This window comes from Hippocampus zosterae, chromosome 18 (assembly GCF_025434085.1).
Source record: "Hippocampus zosterae strain Florida chromosome 18, ASM2543408v3, whole genome shotgun sequence".
NCBI lineage: Eukaryota > Metazoa > Chordata > Actinopteri > Syngnathiformes > Syngnathidae > Hippocampus > Hippocampus zosterae.
The window spans coordinates 12,926,588-12,943,209 of NC_067468.1; the positions used below are offsets into that span (position 1 = coordinate 12,926,588).

At 44.1% G+C, this 16,622-nt stretch overlaps 3 protein-coding genes across 5 annotated transcripts; all 3 read left to right on the forward strand.

Annotated features, from left to right (window-relative positions):
- Nucleotides 1-1,247: 1,247 nt before the first annotated feature.
- scarb2c (scavenger receptor class B, member 2c) lies at nucleotides 1,248-7,292 on the forward strand. Its single transcript, XM_052051589.1, has 12 exons — nucleotides 1,248-1,488; nucleotides 1,885-2,042; nucleotides 2,441-2,585; nucleotides 2,691-2,882; nucleotides 2,983-3,074; nucleotides 3,412-3,531; nucleotides 4,848-5,026; nucleotides 5,101-5,219; nucleotides 5,422-5,495; nucleotides 5,720-5,771; nucleotides 5,927-6,079; nucleotides 6,458-7,292. Exons 1-12 carry the CDS (start codon nucleotides 1,369-1,371, stop codon nucleotides 6,494-6,496), a joined length of 1,443 nt encoding a protein of 480 aa, XP_051907549.1. The 5' UTR covers nucleotides 1,248-1,368; the 3' UTR covers nucleotides 6,497-7,292.
- Nucleotides 7,293-7,447: 155 nt separating this feature from the next.
- LOC127591525 (liver-expressed antimicrobial peptide 2) lies at nucleotides 7,448-8,697 on the forward strand. The gene is made up of 3 exons (XM_052051765.1): nucleotides 7,448-7,890; nucleotides 7,971-8,110; nucleotides 8,423-8,697. The coding sequence occupies exons 1-3, from the start codon at nucleotides 7,825-7,827 to the stop codon at nucleotides 8,454-8,456; spliced, it is 240 nt and encodes a 79-aa protein (XP_051907725.1). The 5' UTR covers nucleotides 7,448-7,824; the 3' UTR covers nucleotides 8,457-8,697.
- Nucleotides 8,698-9,321: 624 nt separating this feature from the next.
- LOC127591366 (AP-4 complex accessory subunit RUSC2) lies at nucleotides 9,322-16,231 on the forward strand. 3 transcript variants are annotated; one of them, XM_052051459.1, is made up of 10 exons: nucleotides 9,322-9,669; nucleotides 10,974-12,174; nucleotides 12,436-12,649; nucleotides 12,738-13,556; nucleotides 14,207-14,283; nucleotides 14,417-14,591; nucleotides 14,661-14,766; nucleotides 14,845-14,891; nucleotides 14,968-15,109; nucleotides 15,181-15,357. In XM_052051459.1, exons 2-10 carry the CDS (start codon nucleotides 11,002-11,004, stop codon nucleotides 15,203-15,205), a joined length of 2,778 nt encoding a protein of 925 aa, XP_051907419.1. In that variant the 5' UTR covers nucleotides 9,322-9,669; nucleotides 10,974-11,001; the 3' UTR covers nucleotides 15,206-15,357. The 3 variants fall into 3 exon arrangements, with proteins under 3 accessions (XP_051907419.1, XP_051907418.1, XP_051907417.1); XM_052051458.1 differs by adding an exon at nucleotides 15,759-16,231 and having other exon boundaries at nucleotides 9,324-9,669; nucleotides 10,974-12,132; nucleotides 14,968-15,412; XM_052051457.1 differs by adding an exon at nucleotides 15,759-16,231 and having other exon boundaries at nucleotides 9,327-9,669; nucleotides 14,968-15,412.
- The last annotated feature ends 391 nt before the right edge of the window (nucleotides 16,232-16,622 follow it).

Sequence of the window (16,622 nt, forward strand, 5' to 3'; positions counted from 1 at the left end):
CTGGTGAGTTTAACAGTAAACTCCAACTGGGAATAGCCATTTTCGCACGTCATAAGCTTTTGTCTGTATACTTGAGTCATTTGGCATTTGCACCACAGATATATGGTTTGTTTTGCGTTTAAACTATGTGAGTGAGTTGGTGCATGTTGGTCGATGATGCAACCACAGTGCAGTAAAAAAGAAAAAAAGTTATTAATGCAAGCAGCAACATGTCAGCGCTTTAAGCGATTGATCTGATTTGGTCCACTCGGATGAGGGTTTATTGCAACCTTATACAAGCTGACACGAAGACGAAAAGCAAATGTGTTATGAGTGTAAATATGTCAATAAAAGAAGAAGAGAGAAACCAATCAAGCATACAGTGCCTTAAAAGAAAATGAGACCAGGGCACTTATCATTTCCTTCGATTTTATAGAGGTTAACGTGTGTTTTTAATGTCTCTTAAAATATATAGCGCTCGAAGAAATTAAGTGGTAAGTTTTGGCACGAACATTTGTCAAACACATTCTGTCAGAATGTATCTGAATTATTTTGATAAGGGTGGTCAGAATTGTTGGGTGATGGACATCAATAATGAACTGACTGTCTTTAGAAAATTAATTTTTAAAAAAAAAGGAAGACACTGTCCTCTAGTGGAGATGCTGTTGGAGTCAATGTCACGAACAGGTTCCAATTTTTTGTACAACGTAATTTTTTGCTTTTAGAAATGCATGTTGGTATAGCTACCATGCGTTCCGATATAAATTAGCTACGAGCAGACACTGTAGATGAAAACTGTAAACTCTGTGTGCTTGGTGGTGACGCTGCACTTGACTCCAGTCACCGTTTTGATGATTTGTGACTTGACAAAAACTAAGACTTGAGAATTGAAGAGAAATCTTGAAACTTTTTACCTACAAAAAGGCAATTCTAAAATGCGATTAACGTTTACTAATATGAAAGGCTATGAAAAAATAACCCAGGGCGAACCACGAAAATGAAGTTCGTAAATGTCACGTGATTACACAGCGCAATAATCGGCAAGATAGGAAGTGGGGGCACAAACAGGCAGGTTGTGTGTTTGAAACGTTTCAATTGGCGGCGCAATACACACAAATATATCAAAACTATGAAATTACGTATTCCTGAAGCTGTATGAGTTGCACATGGCGTGGTTTGTGCCTATACAGTACTGTATTCAAAAAGAAATACGCAACTCTCGACGAAACAGGAAAACGCATGACTTTAAATTTTATTTTGGTATTTCGTCTTTGTTTCCTTGCGCGACTTCCGGGTAAACCAAAACAAGAGCTGTGCGGATTTCTGGGGCGTTGGTGTCATTTTTAGCATCACTTGTCCGCTTCTGACGTGACCCAGTGCCGCCTCGTCATGATTAAATCATGTTTTATTTATGCGTGCGGGTTGTTTTCGTTTTTAATTCTCATTGGGGGCATCGCGCTGTCCTTGTCTAACGTGTTTTCAAAACTGGTGGAGTCGGCGGTGGAAAAGGTGAGCGAACACCATCGGTAATCTGACATCTGCGTAAGCTTGCGGCTATCACCGGTAATATTAAATGCAGCACACATGATGGCCTCGGTTGGGCACAGTTGAAGACTAAAAATATCACCTTGTTTGTTTAATCCCTCACTGGCCTCCATTTGTTGTGAAATGCTGCCATCTGATCCATCCCACGTGATACCAATTTCGGCTTTGTCAGCATCTTATTTTACCTCCTAAATGTTGTTTTTGTTATGGTTGCTTGTTGCTGTAATATCAGTGTGACTCAAACTACCGTTGACAATTTCCGTGTGTGTTGTAACATACCTATAAAGATGATTCCGATTTTTTTTTTTTAATGTAATCTTCTCATCTGAAACTAAACATCTCCCTGTATCCTCTCAACAGGAAATCGTGTTGAAGAATGGCACCGATGCGTTCGATGCTTGGGAGGATCCACCGGCGCCGATCTACATGCAATTTTATTTCTTCAACCTGACCAATCCACTCGAGGTGCTGGATGGTGACAGGCCTGCTGTGCTGGAGATTGGACCGTACACTTACAGGTAATAGGGGGTGAATTACACGACAGAATGAAGTGTACAGGTAGGTAGCACTCAACACAGTAGCAGGCATTTGTTCACGATTCCCGTGCTCCATTTTTTCCGAAAATGTCATAATTCAATTAACTCCGATTAACCTACAATATGAGATTTAATATTGTCACGACCAACAAATGCACCAAGTTTCATTAAATTCGAAATCTACTCGGTTTCAACTTTTCAGATCTTTGTACTAAGAACAGCTATCATTTTTTGGATCAATTAAGTGAAATCGGCTAATTTTCTGCAGTGCGTTATTGGAGCGTGACGGCTTTATGTGAGGAAATACTCCAACGCCGGCAGGACAGAGTTCTCTATGTTCACTCTAACCCACTTGTTTCATTTCCTTTTTTTTAACTCAGAGAGTACCGGCCTATGGAAAAAATCATCTTCCATGATAACGGGACCAAAGTAACCGCGGTCAACACAAAAACATACATATTCCAACCCGACATGTCACGTGGTCCGGAGAGTGAACTGATCAGGACTGTTAACGTCCCTGCGGTGGTGAGCATGGCTCCTTACGTTAGCATTTGACTTCAAGCTGACTTTGGTCACTTTGACCAAGAGGATTCAAAATGCTGTTCTCTTTTTTTGCTGCCTGCCATTTAGACATTGATGGAGCGGTTCAAGGATCATCCGATTATTGCCAACCTGATCTCGTCGTTTATGAAGGACAAAGACGAGGGCCTCTTCACCACACGTACCGTGGGAGAGCTTCTGTGGGGCTACGAAGATGCTCTCCTGAAAGCCGTCCACGCTTTGAAACCTGACGTGGATCCGGTTTTCGGGCTCTTCTACAAAGTCCTGAAAATTGATATCATGAAAATTGGCGTTTAATCAATTTTTTTGGCGCTGAGCTTTGTGTGTTTTGTTGACACAACCCTTTTGTGATGTGATTCAGAGCAACGCGAGCAATGATGGAGAATACGTCTTCCTCACAGGCCAGGAGGACTACAAGGACTTTGCTCGAGTGGATACGTGGAACAATCAAAGGTAATCGTGCTCACTCACCTTACCTCTGTCACGACTGATACAATCGGTCAACAATCAGTCAGCTTTTGATTGAATTAGATGATTTTTGCTGAGGTCGTACAATTCCTTGTCTGATTGGTGTGAAGTTTGTTCAAATCAATGAATATTTTCCTTTAACGAGTCAGTTTTTCCCCCAAATATCTTCTTTTCACCACGGTTCTCTCTCTATTTCCCTAAGCACCACTTAAAAAGAATATATGAACATATGTTGTTATTTCGGTAATGCCTGAATGCTCCATGAAAATAAATGCCGACCTGCATACAAAACTACCATAAACGTGTTTGTTTATACATGCAGGTCGTTGAATTGGTGGACGTCTGATGAGTGCAACATGATCAACGGAACCAACGGCGCCTTCTTCCACTCTGTCCTCACAAAGAATGAAATGCTCTACATGTTCTCCTCGGACCTGTGCAGGTGGCTCAAACAACACTTACATGGCCGAGTTATTATTTTAGGTGACTTTTATTTCAAAATCCCTTCAGGAAAAAAAAAAGTCTACTTCAAACCCACATAATGAACTAAGATGAAGGTTCAGAAGACTGTTTTGGAGCAGCCAAAAATCAAAAAGGCATGACTGAAGCATCAGGAAGTCGACAATGACTGGGTCTGTTATTGCCCTGGTCTTATCTTTCTGTCTGGATTTAGTTAGGAAACCTCTCCTTCTTCATTATGCGGCATTCCTCTGTTTGTGTTTTCAAATCAAGCGATTTGAAAGGCAGAAATCGGCTTTGGAGACCGTTTAGCTTCTACGGTGCTACGAGTAGAAATTTCTCTTTGATGCCCCGCTAATGTTGACGTGGTAACAAACGTGAGGGGAGGAAAAAAAGTCAAACGGCATAATGTTGTTTGTTGTCTTTCTGAATTTTTGTGGGCTACTTCCTCGTTCACAGAGGATGATGAAAGAAAGGGATGGGCAAATAAATTGCTGTCGCGGACCAAAATCTTTCATCAGTGCGACTGGAGTGGGGGGAGACATAGCACCATGCACTTCCTAACAAGATGAATGCCCCCCGCCCCCCCCCAAAAAAAAACACACAACTTGCATAATACATACACTGATTAGATTTAATTTTTGGTCATCCATTTTTTTGATACATGGATAAAAGATCCACTATCCTAATGAAGCATCAATCAGTTTATCTTTTTTTTTTTCAAGTGCATAAAAATGACCATTCAAGGACGGCACCAAACTGCTGAACAACAAATTAGCATGAAGTGCAAGAAGTCATGTATTTATTTATTTTCACCAAAAAAATCAACTTGCTAAAAATTATAATGTCATTGAAGTTCTGTGTTTGTCCTGCATCTCATTCCAAATCCGCAAAGAAATATGAGGCCCACTCGCATTGTAGTATAGGGCAGTGAAAGACCAAGTGTAAGCACAACGAAGAAATGTCTGCCATCTGGTGGTGATTGGCGATATTACGTTGAAAACTACAGTCGACTTCTGCATATTAGCAGTTGGGCACGTTTGGAAGGGAATGCTGTTAGCAAATGCTAATCTGGGCATGCAGCACAAGTGACTGCAGCTCTGCTTACCATTTGACTTTGACGTGCTAGCAGAGGCATCGCACCCGTGGAGGTGACGGGTGTTTCTGCATGATAGTGCGCACGCAGATTTTCATCATCAGCATTTGACAGGTTATTTTGTGTCAGCGTATGATCACAATAGGGTGCGAATGTTGATTAGAGATGGCGCTAGCTTCATGAATATAATCCTCTCATCTCAGGTCTATATACGCTGTGTTTGAGAAGGATGTGGCGGTGAAAGGCATCCCCGGGTATCGCTTCGCTCCCCCCAGCCAGGTGTTCGCTAACTCATCGGTGAACCCGTCCAACGCGGGTTTCTGCGTCCCCGCCGACAACTGTCTGGGCTCGGGCGTCCTGAACGTCAAGCCCTGCAAACAAGGTGAAGGAAGTGTCGCTTTTAAACGCGCGTGTCTCGTTTCCTCAATAACCGGGGGTATCTTGTGCTGCGTTCAGGTGCGCCCATCATAATGTCCTCGCCGCACTTCTACCAGGGAGATGAGAAATTTGTGCGGGCGGTATTCGGCATGAGGCCCCGAAAGGAGTACCACCAGACCTTCATTGATCTCAATCCGGTGAGACATAAACGCTCTTTTGAATGTATTCAAGTTCCTCGGTGATCGGTCAAGTTGCTTTCCTTCAAAACAGCACACTGATACGTTTAACCGCTCGGAGTGGGCTGCAGCACACCTGCAACGTACATAGAATCATATTTGTGGTGTTGAAACGGGTCTGGAGCCCCGATGTATTAACCAGAAACTCCATGATCTTTTGCAGCTCACCGGAGTCGTCCTTCAAGCTGCCAAACGTCTCCAGGTCAACGTCTACGTTGAGAAAATGGACACGTTCAGGTAAGGGAGTCACTTAACATTCTCATCAACTTTTTTTCTTTTTTTTTTTTTGTAACCACTGTATGCAATGCATGATCCAAAAGTCACATTACTTGTTTAACTCACAATGTTGCATCTCTATTATTACCATTTTCGGCGTTTGCCTTAATTACTTAGGAAAGATAAAATTCCTTGAAATTTGCAGTCCTAATTGTGGATTGTTTTTTTTCCTCCTTACATTTCAGCCAAACAGGAAACGTGACCACTGTGATTTTTCCCGTACTCTACCTGAATGAGGTAAATGCAGGAATGCCCGCACGCACACAAACACATACACACACATCAGTATGGCATCGCCAGGGGACGAACTGGGCCCAAAATTCAGGCTACCTTAAATGTAGCAAAATACATACAAATAAGTCACGCCTGCGTAACCCTCCTGGCGCCCCCAGAGCGTCGTCATTGATGACTCATCGGTGGCCAAGCTGAACGCTGTGCTGACGGAGCAGAACGTGCTGGTAAACGTTCCTTTCATACTGATGGGGATCGGCATCATCCTGGGCGGCATCTTCATGTTGCTGGCGTGTCGACACAAGATGCCAGAGGTGCGTCAATTCCTCCCGTTTGGCATTTCTATATATACATATATATATTAAAAAAAAAGGCTCCGGATATCTGTCAAATATTTGTTATCAAACCATGCATTTATCATAATTATATTTCTATTTAAATACATGCTCAGCATATTTATAATGTATTGATGGATTCAAATGTTCATATTTACCCTTTTTTTATTATTTACTCTGCACATTATTATTATTATTGTTTTTATTAAAATTATATATTTATTCAGAATTTCATCTAAAATCTACTCTGTCTTGGTTTTATTACGTAAATAGAATATGTGACAATTTAGGGGGGTTGACATATTCACTCTGCAAATTGTTAAAATTGTTTTTATTTATATTAATTTCTTCCCGCAGAGTACCGCTGCGGAACGGCAGCCACTGCTTGAGTCGTAGACCCCCCCCCCCCCCCCCCCCCCAGACAGGAAGTGACGGCCAGCGCGGCAACGGCAGTGTTTTTCACCATACCTAACCCAAGAACCTGCACCGTTTGAGGTCTAAGTACAAGTTTGCTTTTGTGTTCTCCATTGGCTCAACTTGGTCGTGCAAAAAAAAAATTTTTTTTGTTTTTTTTTTAACTTGACCCCACTCCCTCCTGACAAATTTCGTAACTGCTGTGCTGCAAATCGAGTTCAAGCCACCAAGCTGCAATACTTGTAAATAATTTTTAATTTCCATTTTATCTGAGAAAATGTCCAGTAAACTGCAGTTCCGTGGGCTCTGAATAACGCAATATCGCTACACTAACAGTATAAAGGGAAGTTTTTGTGTGCTTGCGGTTGTTTTCCACCAATTCCATTACCCCACTACCCACATCATGCTGACAAAAAGCTCAAAACCACCTCGGTTGATGCTAGCCGGTTGCTAGAAATGCCGCCTCCTTTTTTTGTGTGACTGTTTTTACCGGCGACATTTTTCCTGGGTAGTAAGTACATAAGTGAGTATCTTTTCAAATGGGCTGCATGAATTAAGTTACTGCCTGACACAAGTGATCACAATAACCATTCACCGCTGTCACAACTGTAATCAATTTTAATCATCTTGTGAGCTTTGTGCAGTCTCAGATGGAAAAGAGAAATGTGTTTACATGTGGATCACTTTGCCGCATAAATTAGTAATAGGTCACCTACCAAACCATTTGTCATTTGCCGTCAACCGGATTGCAACAATAAAGTCGTTGTGCTTCACATGAGCAAGTTGTCATACGTCGAATCAAATTCATGATTGCAATTGTGCTCAGTCTGCTTGGGTGCTTTTGTGCAGGGCTTCGTATCTTGGCGTAGGAAATTTGTGAAGAAAAATATCTATTTTTTGTTGTGACATACAGTCCATGTATATTTACAAAATGCTTTTCACCCATTACCCGAGGTAAGCAAATGCGGAATTCGAGGCGCACACTGCCGTGACAGTGGTTCAAAAACAGGAAATGAGATGGGTGTCGGTACCTCTGTTGTCGTGAAGGTGAAAATTTAACTTTTTGTTTTTTTTGCTGGTGCGTGGTTACGTCCCGTCCGGGTGACACACGTGGAGTTGTCCTCAATCCACAGGTTAAAGACTACGTTGCAGTAAATACTGATAAGTGCACCCGCCTGCTTGTATCTGGCGATCACTTCCAGGCATCTAATAAACCAACTGATCTTTAATGGTAGCTCCTCCTTAACCTAATTCAAGCCTTTTTAATGGAAGCCACACCGATACGGGACATTTAGCTCCATTTGGACACCATGAGGACGCTGGTGCAGAAGGTTGTCGTTTTGTCTCTGCTGATGGCTCTGCTGTGCCGCACGCAGGTAAGTCAACAACCATGGTTCGTAATAGCTGTGTTTGGAAATCATGCTAACTTCATCTTTGGTTATGATGGTGCCGTCAGGTGGAATCGGCACCTGTGCCGGAAGACTGGACCGGCTTGGTCCAGCGGACCAAGAGGTCTTTGCTGTGGCGCTGGAACTCCATGAAGCCGGTGGGCGATAGCTGCAGGGATCATATGGAGTGTGCCACGAAATACTGCAGGTACAGTTAGTCAGGCAAACATGGAGCTTCTGAAATTGTTTGAAAAAGACTAGTTTCGCGAAGGGCTTAATTCTTTGAGTGGACCAAAAAATTGCTCTTTTTCATGATTATTATCTTAACTACATAAAAAGAACTATTCATGCCTTTTAAGAGACGCAAGGATGCACTTCTGTCTACATTATTTTTCATTTTGTACACTTTGGGAATCTTGTATTTATTTTTTTTCATTTTTTGCTTGTCAAACCTTGTCATATTTTTTGTTTCTGTATATATTATCAGCATTTTTTCCTTTTGTCTGTCTTGTCTTTACAGGAGAAACATTTGCTCTTTCTGGAAATTCACCTGAAGAACACAAACAATTCCATCAGGGCGAGTGTCGGCACAACAAGCTGCTTCTTCATGGATCAAATAAACAACAAAAAAACAAGTTTGTTTCTTGGTCAAATATAGACACCAGTGCGATGTGTAAGAGCTGTCATTTTATATATTTGTATTTTCATACTGTAAACAATGTCAGCAGATTCCATTCTAAACATTTTTTTTATTTTAACATTAAAAAAATAAGTCCAATAAATGGATTCAAATTATGCCTTTTTTGTGACTAGACAGGAAAATGACTTTTTTTAAAAATCAGTGATTAAATTGACTATTTTAACAGAGGTAAAAAACCTACAAAATGGACCAAAGCTTTTATGTTGTCCATTACAGTAAATGTAAAAAGGAGTAGCAGTAGGTACACCTGCATGTTCTGATGTGATCTAATACAAGTTGATAAAATGAATGAATACCCATTTTGAGGGTATGTGTAGGTGTACCTAATGATGTGTCCATAGAGCAAACCATAAAATTCTTGTTTCTTGCCACTAGGGGGAAGGCTTAGCCAGCTTTTTATTTCGTTTGGGACGTCCATCAACACATGACGACGCGAAAGACTGAACGTATAAACATAAAACTCTTATTTTTAAATTAAGTTCTAAAATAGTGTGTATGAATAACCTTGAATACATTTTAAAATGATTTGGGACTATTTTCACATTTAAAAAATGGGGGCGTGTTTAGTGTTTACCTATATTTATAGTCTTAAAAATCGTTTAGTGTGATTTGTTATACACAATCAGCGGTAATTACAATTAATATATTATAGTAATTGGTAGTAATAGTAGCGTTACTAGTAGTATCGCTATCTATATATTTTCTAAAAACATGTTTTGAGCTGTAGCCCTATTTCTGCCCCCTCCCAACGTGTCTCTTGGATACTGCGATTCCTCTTTCCTCATTTGTTGAAAGGCTCGTGACGTCACACGTCCTCCAGCTGACTGACGGTGGTGCCGGATCATCGGCGCGGGGGTCCGTCTGTACCTCGGTGATGCAGGCTCGGTACCGTTCAAATCCTAAACCTACATCTTAGAATAAACCGGAATGCGCATATTTTCGCGTCATTTTGATTTGCATGCAAGTAATTTTAGGACGGAAGCTGCATTTTGAATACTTGAACAAAGATGCTTACACAAGAAAGTGACCGTGATAGAAGAGGATGGAGATGAATCGTGACTGACTTTGTAAGTGTAAATTATGATTGTTCTACTTTTTTTGTGACTTGTCGCATTGTTTGTTTGTGTGCTTCGTGTGTTGTGTGAGGCACAAAATTGGCATTTACATTTCTCCATTTTTCAGCTAATTTATTGGACAGCAATATTTGGATTTGTTCTCAATCAAAGGTTGTGCCGATGAGAACTGACCTAATTAATATACATATTATTTATGGCAATATTTGCAGTACTGTGATGTGATGTGTCAACATCACTTTTCCTTCTCAATGCCGATAAACAGTCAACAGATTATCTTTGTTGTTGTGAATTCTGCCACCGATCCCGCAGATTAACCCAATTTCTAAACCTCGAATATGTGATCAGGTAGTTTTTGACAGTATGGTATTAAATATTAGACTTAATCTTTGGTGCCATAGCAGGGTTGTTGTTTGTTTAGTTTTTTTTCGGCTACTATAAACCATGTCCCGTTAAATACTTTTTTTTAATTATTAGAAAAAAATTCCCTTTGTCATAAGATTGAACCTTTGACCTCACACCAAGTGAGGCGTGCATTTCTCGTTCACGTGAGCTCCAAAAGTTGTTTATCCTGTATACTCTGTTCACCCGCATTTCAGTGTCTTCTGGGTGATTTATGATTCCGTTGTTATGAAAATGTTTCAGTCACTTAGATTGTAAAAAAAAAAAATGGAATTTTCCTTTATATAATATTAATAGATATTTCTGTGGCTGTTTCAATGACTGCCTGTGAGTTTTTGCAGTGAGCACGCTTTTCCTCAGAGCAGCGCTGGCGGTGATTGTCTGCAGTGCCGCTGACCTACTTTGGCAGGCTGAGAAAAGTGGAAGACGGGGGATGTACGTGGTCGGATCAGGCTAAGAGCGAAAGGGAGTTTGCTCATTCGACCTGTAGGAGGTGGTCTTACGAAAGCGTCGGATTTCGAATTTGAATTTATTCCAGTGCCATATTACTTGGTTATTGAGATGCTGTATGATTGACGAGGCATTTGTTTCTACTTCCTGGACCGCTTCTCATGTTGCACGCACAAAACGTTGAGCAACTAAGTGCAGCTCTTTGTTGATCTGCATCATCATAACTTAAGTGCGCCGCAGGAAAAAGGGCGAAGGGAAATGCCAAACACATTCTGAGTCTCTGTGATGACTCAGGTGAACTCATTCAATGCAGAGGATAAAGAAGACCACAAATTCTTCTCCATATGTTTTAAACCTGAATTAGCACCAACGCGGGACCAGGCTTATTTTAGCATTATTACTGCGATACTCTTCACAAACGAAACTCCCGTCTTGTATATTTTCAGAATTGATCTTCCGCACCATGAGGACAATATGATGGGCGCATCCAGTGTCTCGGGGGACACCCTGATTGCGTGCCACTTCCCGCTGCTTCCGCTTCCCGCCTGGCAACTTCCCGTTCGGGCCCTGTGCGGCTCGGCCAGGAGGCCGCCGGGCTCCTCCGGTCTGCCCCGGGCGGCGTCCCTCCCAGAGCAAGACGGGATCAGCCCGGAGCATCCCATCGCGATTAGTCAGAAGCATTTTTCTAACAGTTTCGCGAGCCTCCACGAAGGCCGAGTGGACGAGGAGGGGGATGAGGAGGAGGAGGAGGATGGCATTGGTGACTGCGTCTCCGCCTGGTCAGCAGAAGAAAGCAAAAAGGAAGCGGTTCGAGCGAGGGCGAGTCAGCGCTGGCACAACTCATTCCTTCCCAATCCGGACCCGGATGAGGACGATGAGGATAGCGACGGGGACAACCTTCACAAATACCGAGAGGATTCATCTTTCGTGTTGCACGGGACTCGCAAGTGGCACAAAAGCGCCGCCGACGACGACGGCAACACAGACTGGGGCCGGGAAGACTTCCTCCAAGCTCGGGGCCCCCTTCTGGGCAGATGTGGCCCCGTGGCAACTGACGGAATGCCCGATCACATCTCCTGCCGCGTCCACAACCGAATCGAGTCTACCTCAGAGATGTTCCCCAATAGCCAAGCCGACGACGCCGGCGACTCCTCCTGCGGCAGCTCCGACGGGATCCTGGTGAACTTCTGCGCCATGTACGACCGCAGCAACAACCCCGCCGTGCCTCGTGACCTCAGCAGCCCGTCGGCTCATCCATCTCCGTCGTCGGAGGGATCGGTGTTCCTCAACCTTCGACCTCTTCCAAGTGAGCGCGATGATCAAAGTTTGCATAGTCCCCTGCGAGAGGAGCTTCTTAAGACCGCGTCTTGCTGCTCGCTTCGAGATCATCTTCCAAGCCGCACCCTTCATCCCTCGGAGCGTCGACCTCCTCAAGATCTCTCTTCTCCGGAGGCGTCCGACCAAGCCGGACTGCTCACTGGGACTAATCAGACGTACTACAAGCTAGTGAATTGTGATCTTTCGTCCCAGTCGCCCGGCGAGACCTGGTCCGACTTCACCGGCTGCCCCGAGGATGAGAGCATCAGCGGCCCCGAGATCCACTTGGTCCGTCCAAAGACAAGTGGACAGGAGCGTACAGGGATGGAAGTAAGGTTGAAACGAATGTTTGACCATTTTTATCCATGATTCGAGTAGCTCAGCAGTATTCACGGGTAAGCCTGCAAATTAACTAGGAAAATTGTATGACCGCGGATCATGCAGATCCAGAAACAAAATGATTTTACCCAGCATAACAAGTTAAAATCTGATATGATTGTGATTGGACACACAAAAAAAATGCATCTGAACATGTTTCATTTGAACGTCCACCATGGCAGAACAAAAGCTATTCTCTCTATTTTGTCTCAGGATCAACAGAGGGAAATTTTTCCAGACCAGGATTTTCTGCTTGCCGACACTTCCGAAAAGAAATCCTCTTCCGCGACGAAAGACCACATCCAGAACCGAGGCCACATGCCGGGGGTTTTTCGCATCAACCAGAGCTGTAAATGCCTGGCCTCACGCAAAACAACTGCCCAACAGCATATTACATTAAACCAGGAAAAATCTCACCTTGAGAAAAGTGAGGAGAGTGTGTGAGTTTTCCGTATGTACATTTAAAAAAAAAGTTTGTAGTAATCATGTGATATGTTTTTGTTGCTTTCATCCAGGGTCAAATTTGCTGTGCCCCCATCGACCAGAGAGGCCGACGTCTCTCCCAATCCAGCCTATCGTACTTGGCCTCCACGACAAACTTCTCCCCAAGGCTCAGCCGCCGGGTTGCCTCGTTGAACATTACATGAAAGAAAAAAACAGCAGGAAGTCTGGCAGCTCCCGAGCGTCCTTCAAGCCGAATCCCAAACCCTCTTCGCTAACTAACCCTTGCGCCATCTTCATGGAAGCCTGTTCCAGCTCCGACACCTGCTCCACTTGCACGCCGAGCCCGGATTGCGCTAACCGCCAAAAGACCTGGTTTCAGACCCGCCGTAGTCCAAGGCCATCCGAAACAAATCCAACTCAGACCGACTCGAAGATCATTCAGGACACAGCAAGCCCACAAACTGCGACGGATTTGTTTTCGGGCCCCGGCCAGCCCAAGTTTGTTCGGATTCCTACCTACCAGGATCTTATAAGCCTCACAACCCCCAAGGAGAACCATCCGAATCATGACCAGAGCTTGTTCGAGTCCGTATTTTCAGATTCCGTAGCCCAAACCGACGACGACGACCCTGATCAAGCGAATCCTCTCCCGCAGAGCCCTCCACCAAAAACCTTTAGTCTAGCAGCTGCACTCTCTTCCGTGGTCCCACTTTCCTCTTTGGGCTCCCTGCTCTCAATCGCTACTTCCGGTCGACGGCATCGGCAAACCCTCATCGGCGCCGCTGAAAGTCCACTTGACGAACCTCCGCCCCCGAATGAGAGGCCGCCAACGGACCTCTCGCCCGACAACTCTTATGAGTCTCTGTCCATCAGTCATCTCCAGAGGAGAGGTGAGAGTGCCACTATAGCGGAGTTTGGAAACGGGAATCTGAATGCGGTCACAATTAGCATGAGTCAGACTTTTTTTTTTTTTAGGTGGGGTGGGTGTGGGGGTGTGTATGCGTCCGATGAGGAGCAGGGTAAAAGCACTTTGCTTCAGCGGTTCCTTCAACGCCCTTAAGGGGCTTCCTCTCACACATGACCTATTTTTAACTCTCCCTGCACGGGATTGGCTGAGCCATCTGCTCGCTGGCCTATGCCGACGCGCAAAAATGATGCAGTAGGAACCGCACAAATGATTTATGATCCGCATCACCCTGTTTGTTTTCGGGAACATTCAAATCCTTTGCTGATTGGAAATTGGAGAAAAAGCAAATGGGCGGAGGTCCGCAACCGTCCGTTGGTACGACGCGGCGTCAGCATGCATCAAAAATTCATCCAGCATACAAAAATCTGCCAGTGCAATAACCCACCGTCACTGCAAACACTGTTACTGTCCCTCAAATACTTCAATGAAAGTGTCAGAATGCATTATATATAATATATCGGATTTCTGGTTTCTGGACAGGTCCGAAATTCAAACAAAGCTAAGACACGACTGTGAGTTATGTCCCCGTAGCGTTTGTAAATGTGTCGACGGCTTCTTCATCTTGGTGCGCAGGTTTGCTGAGGGCCGTGAGCAGAGCGGTGGACCTCATCATAGCTCATTTTGGCAACAGCAGAGATCCAGAAGAAAAGGTACATTTGGCGCTTACACCCAAAAACGCTAATATAAGGACCCGTCAAGGGAACGTCGTCGGAAATAATACCAAAAGTCAATTAACGTGACGCTTTCTTCGAAAGATTTTTTTAAAAACTCTTTGCACCTCAGATGCGTCTCGGCAACAGTTATCTGAGTGCTATGATGGCCAGTCTGGTCCTGGATCACCTGTGTCCCGCCATCCAGAACATTCTAGAAGACGGCCTCAAAGATCACAAATTGGACATAGTCATCGGTCAGCATCGTAACTCCTCCTGGACCGTAGTCAAAGTCTCGACCAAACCTGGTAATTCAAAAGTTTGACTCCGTTCGATTGATTTATTGATCCTAACTTTTCACGACCTTGACGCAACAGGTCCATCCACCGAGATTCTCTCCAGCCTGGTCCGTAAAATCCTCAAGTGTCCACAGCTACACAGCCACAGCATGAAGCTGAAGGCCTTCATCATGGGCTTGCTGAAGTGAGTTTGTATCTTTCTATTTGTCGTTGCAATCCTCAAGATGCCACTCACAAAGGGCCCCCCTCAAACCTCTTCCAGCTTGAGAACTTTGGAATTCTGGCTCGGTCACCTCCACAGTCAAAGAGGTGAGTGCGCCTTTCAAGGTGCCTTGAAAAGGTACCAAAGTCAAAAAGATACGACATCGGTCTCCCTTGTGCACAGATGTGGTGACTTCCCACTACCACGGTTGGGGCTTCCTGTCCATGTCGCTGGGTCGATGCCGGCCTTTGTTTCAGGAGCTTCTGCTTCTCCTGCAGCCTCTTTCCGTCTTACCCTTTGAGCTCGACTTGCTGCTGGAGCCCAGGTTGTTACGCAACGGGCAACCGCGCCCCATGGGGGATGGCGTCAGCCAGACGGTTTTCGCTTCTGTTCCAGAATGGAGGAACTGGGGGGAATGTGAGGTGGAAGGGGTTGGCTGTAGCCAGAATTGCCTCGATGTTAGACCTACACTTAATCCGAACTCTGGGAAAATGGAGAAAGACAATCAAACCGCAGCCGATGTTCATGTTGAGAGACCTGTCCAGGGTGGACTGCGCTGGGCCAAACTTTTCGGAGCCGCAAATGCTTCCACCAGGCTACAGGCGACTTCCCAGAGTCGCGTCAAAGGGTAAGACCTTGTACAAGACCTTCAAGTACCGAGATGAATGTCACGGAAAGGATCGCGATAGAACTTGAAATTCAAAACGGTTTTTCGTCAAGGCTCGAGGGCAATTCTATTTCGTTTTGATTTGCTTGGCGGTCGGCAAACTGTCTGCAACATCAAACCTTTTGTCAGATAGACATCATGAAGCAGGGATTCAAAGGTGATTGCGGAGCAATATTGTCACCTAGTGGCTTCTTGTAGGAACTGTTTTCAAATTGTGCAGAACTTCCGTTCAGTTCCTACTATATATATTTTTTTTAAACCGTCCGTCCTTCCTGATCTAGCTTTCTCCCTATTGTCGTTTCTCCAGATGCCATCGTCCATCACAGTGGCTGCATCTAGACACATCCCACGTTGGATTCCTGACTCAATCCATCAGGTCATTGAAGCCCTGAGGCGGTCAGACTGGCAGGCCGCCGAAAGGCTTTTACACAAAACATCTTCCAATGTGTGCTACAGCTAGGAACGCAACACTCAGCCGTTCTGCTGCGCTAATCACAGAGAACACGACGAACAAGATTAACAGCTTTGGCAGCCTCACTCATTAAGCATTAGCTGTACTTAAATCCAAAGCTGAGCCAGCTATGAAAAAGTTTGTCATTAAATTTATGTTGTATGTCTTAAAATATTTGAAACTAGACCGATGAAGTGACTCATATCTCATCACGTAAATTCAGGTTTTTCTCAACCTCTGTCTAGACAGCAAAAAAAAACAACAAAATTCAGTCAGGGATTATGAAGATGTCATGTTCTCTATGAAATCAATCCACTGACATGGCTTTTTTTTTAAACAGTCAGAATTAGCCAGTCATCTAATCTGCTCTTTGTGTTGGTGGTGTTTTTGGCGTTGTCACAATAATCCAAACTCAATGTAGACCCAGTCAAATAGAACATGCTAATGCTAACCCAAGCGCTCAAGCTATTTATTTTGTAATACTTTTCTACTATTAGTATTGTATCTTATGTTTTAGTTCCTTGTCACAAAAGTCCAATAGTCACATTTAATGTCATATGGTTCTGTTGTAGCTTTAAACGGAATTCATTTCGAGGTACAGTTGGCCATAGTTCGCTCCGTGGAGGAGGTGACGCTAATAATGCTAGCCATTGGACTTTGGCTACATTTCAGTGTGACATTTCTGGCAACAGTTTGATTCCAGTCGTCTAATCTTCTGTT

What these genes read in the sequence shown, in the direction of transcription:
- LOC127591525 (XM_052051765.1), top strand. Translation starts at nt 7,825, where the DNA reads ATGAGGACGCTGGTGCAGAAGGTTGTCGTTTTGTCTCTGCTGATGGCT. An exon ending in CTCTGCTGTGCCGCACGCAG is followed by an intron (nt 7,891 to 7,970) that starts GTAAGTCAACAA and finishes TGGTGCCGTCAG; the next exon opens with GTGGAATCGGCACCTGTGCC. An exon ending in TGTGCCACGAAATACTGCAG is followed by an intron (nt 8,111 to 8,422) that starts GTACAGTTAGTC and finishes TTGTCTTTACAG; the next exon opens with GAGAAACATTTGCTCTTTCT.
- scarb2c (XM_052051589.1), top strand. Translation starts at nt 1,369, where the DNA reads ATGATTAAATCATGTTTTATTTATGCGTGCGGGTTGTTTTCGTTTTTA. An exon ending in CTGTTAACGTCCCTGCGGTG is followed by an intron (nt 2,586 to 2,690) that starts GTGAGCATGGCT and finishes CCTGCCATTTAG; the next exon opens with ACATTGATGGAGCGGTTCAA. An exon ending in CCGTACTCTACCTGAATGAG is followed by an intron (nt 5,772 to 5,926) that starts GTAAATGCAGGA and finishes TGGCGCCCCCAG; the next exon opens with AGCGTCGTCATTGATGACTC.
- LOC127591366 (XM_052051457.1), top strand. Translation starts at nt 11,002, where the DNA reads ATGATGGGCGCATCCAGTGTCTCGGGGGACACCCTGATTGCGTGCCAC. An exon ending in TTCATCATGGGCTTGCTGAA is followed by an intron (nt 14,767 to 14,844) that starts GTGAGTTTGTAT and finishes AACCTCTTCCAG; the next exon opens with CTTGAGAACTTTGGAATTCT. An exon ending in TCACCTCCACAGTCAAAGAG is followed by an intron (nt 14,892 to 14,967) that starts GTGAGTGCGCCT and finishes CCTTGTGCACAG; the next exon opens with ATGTGGTGACTTCCCACTAC.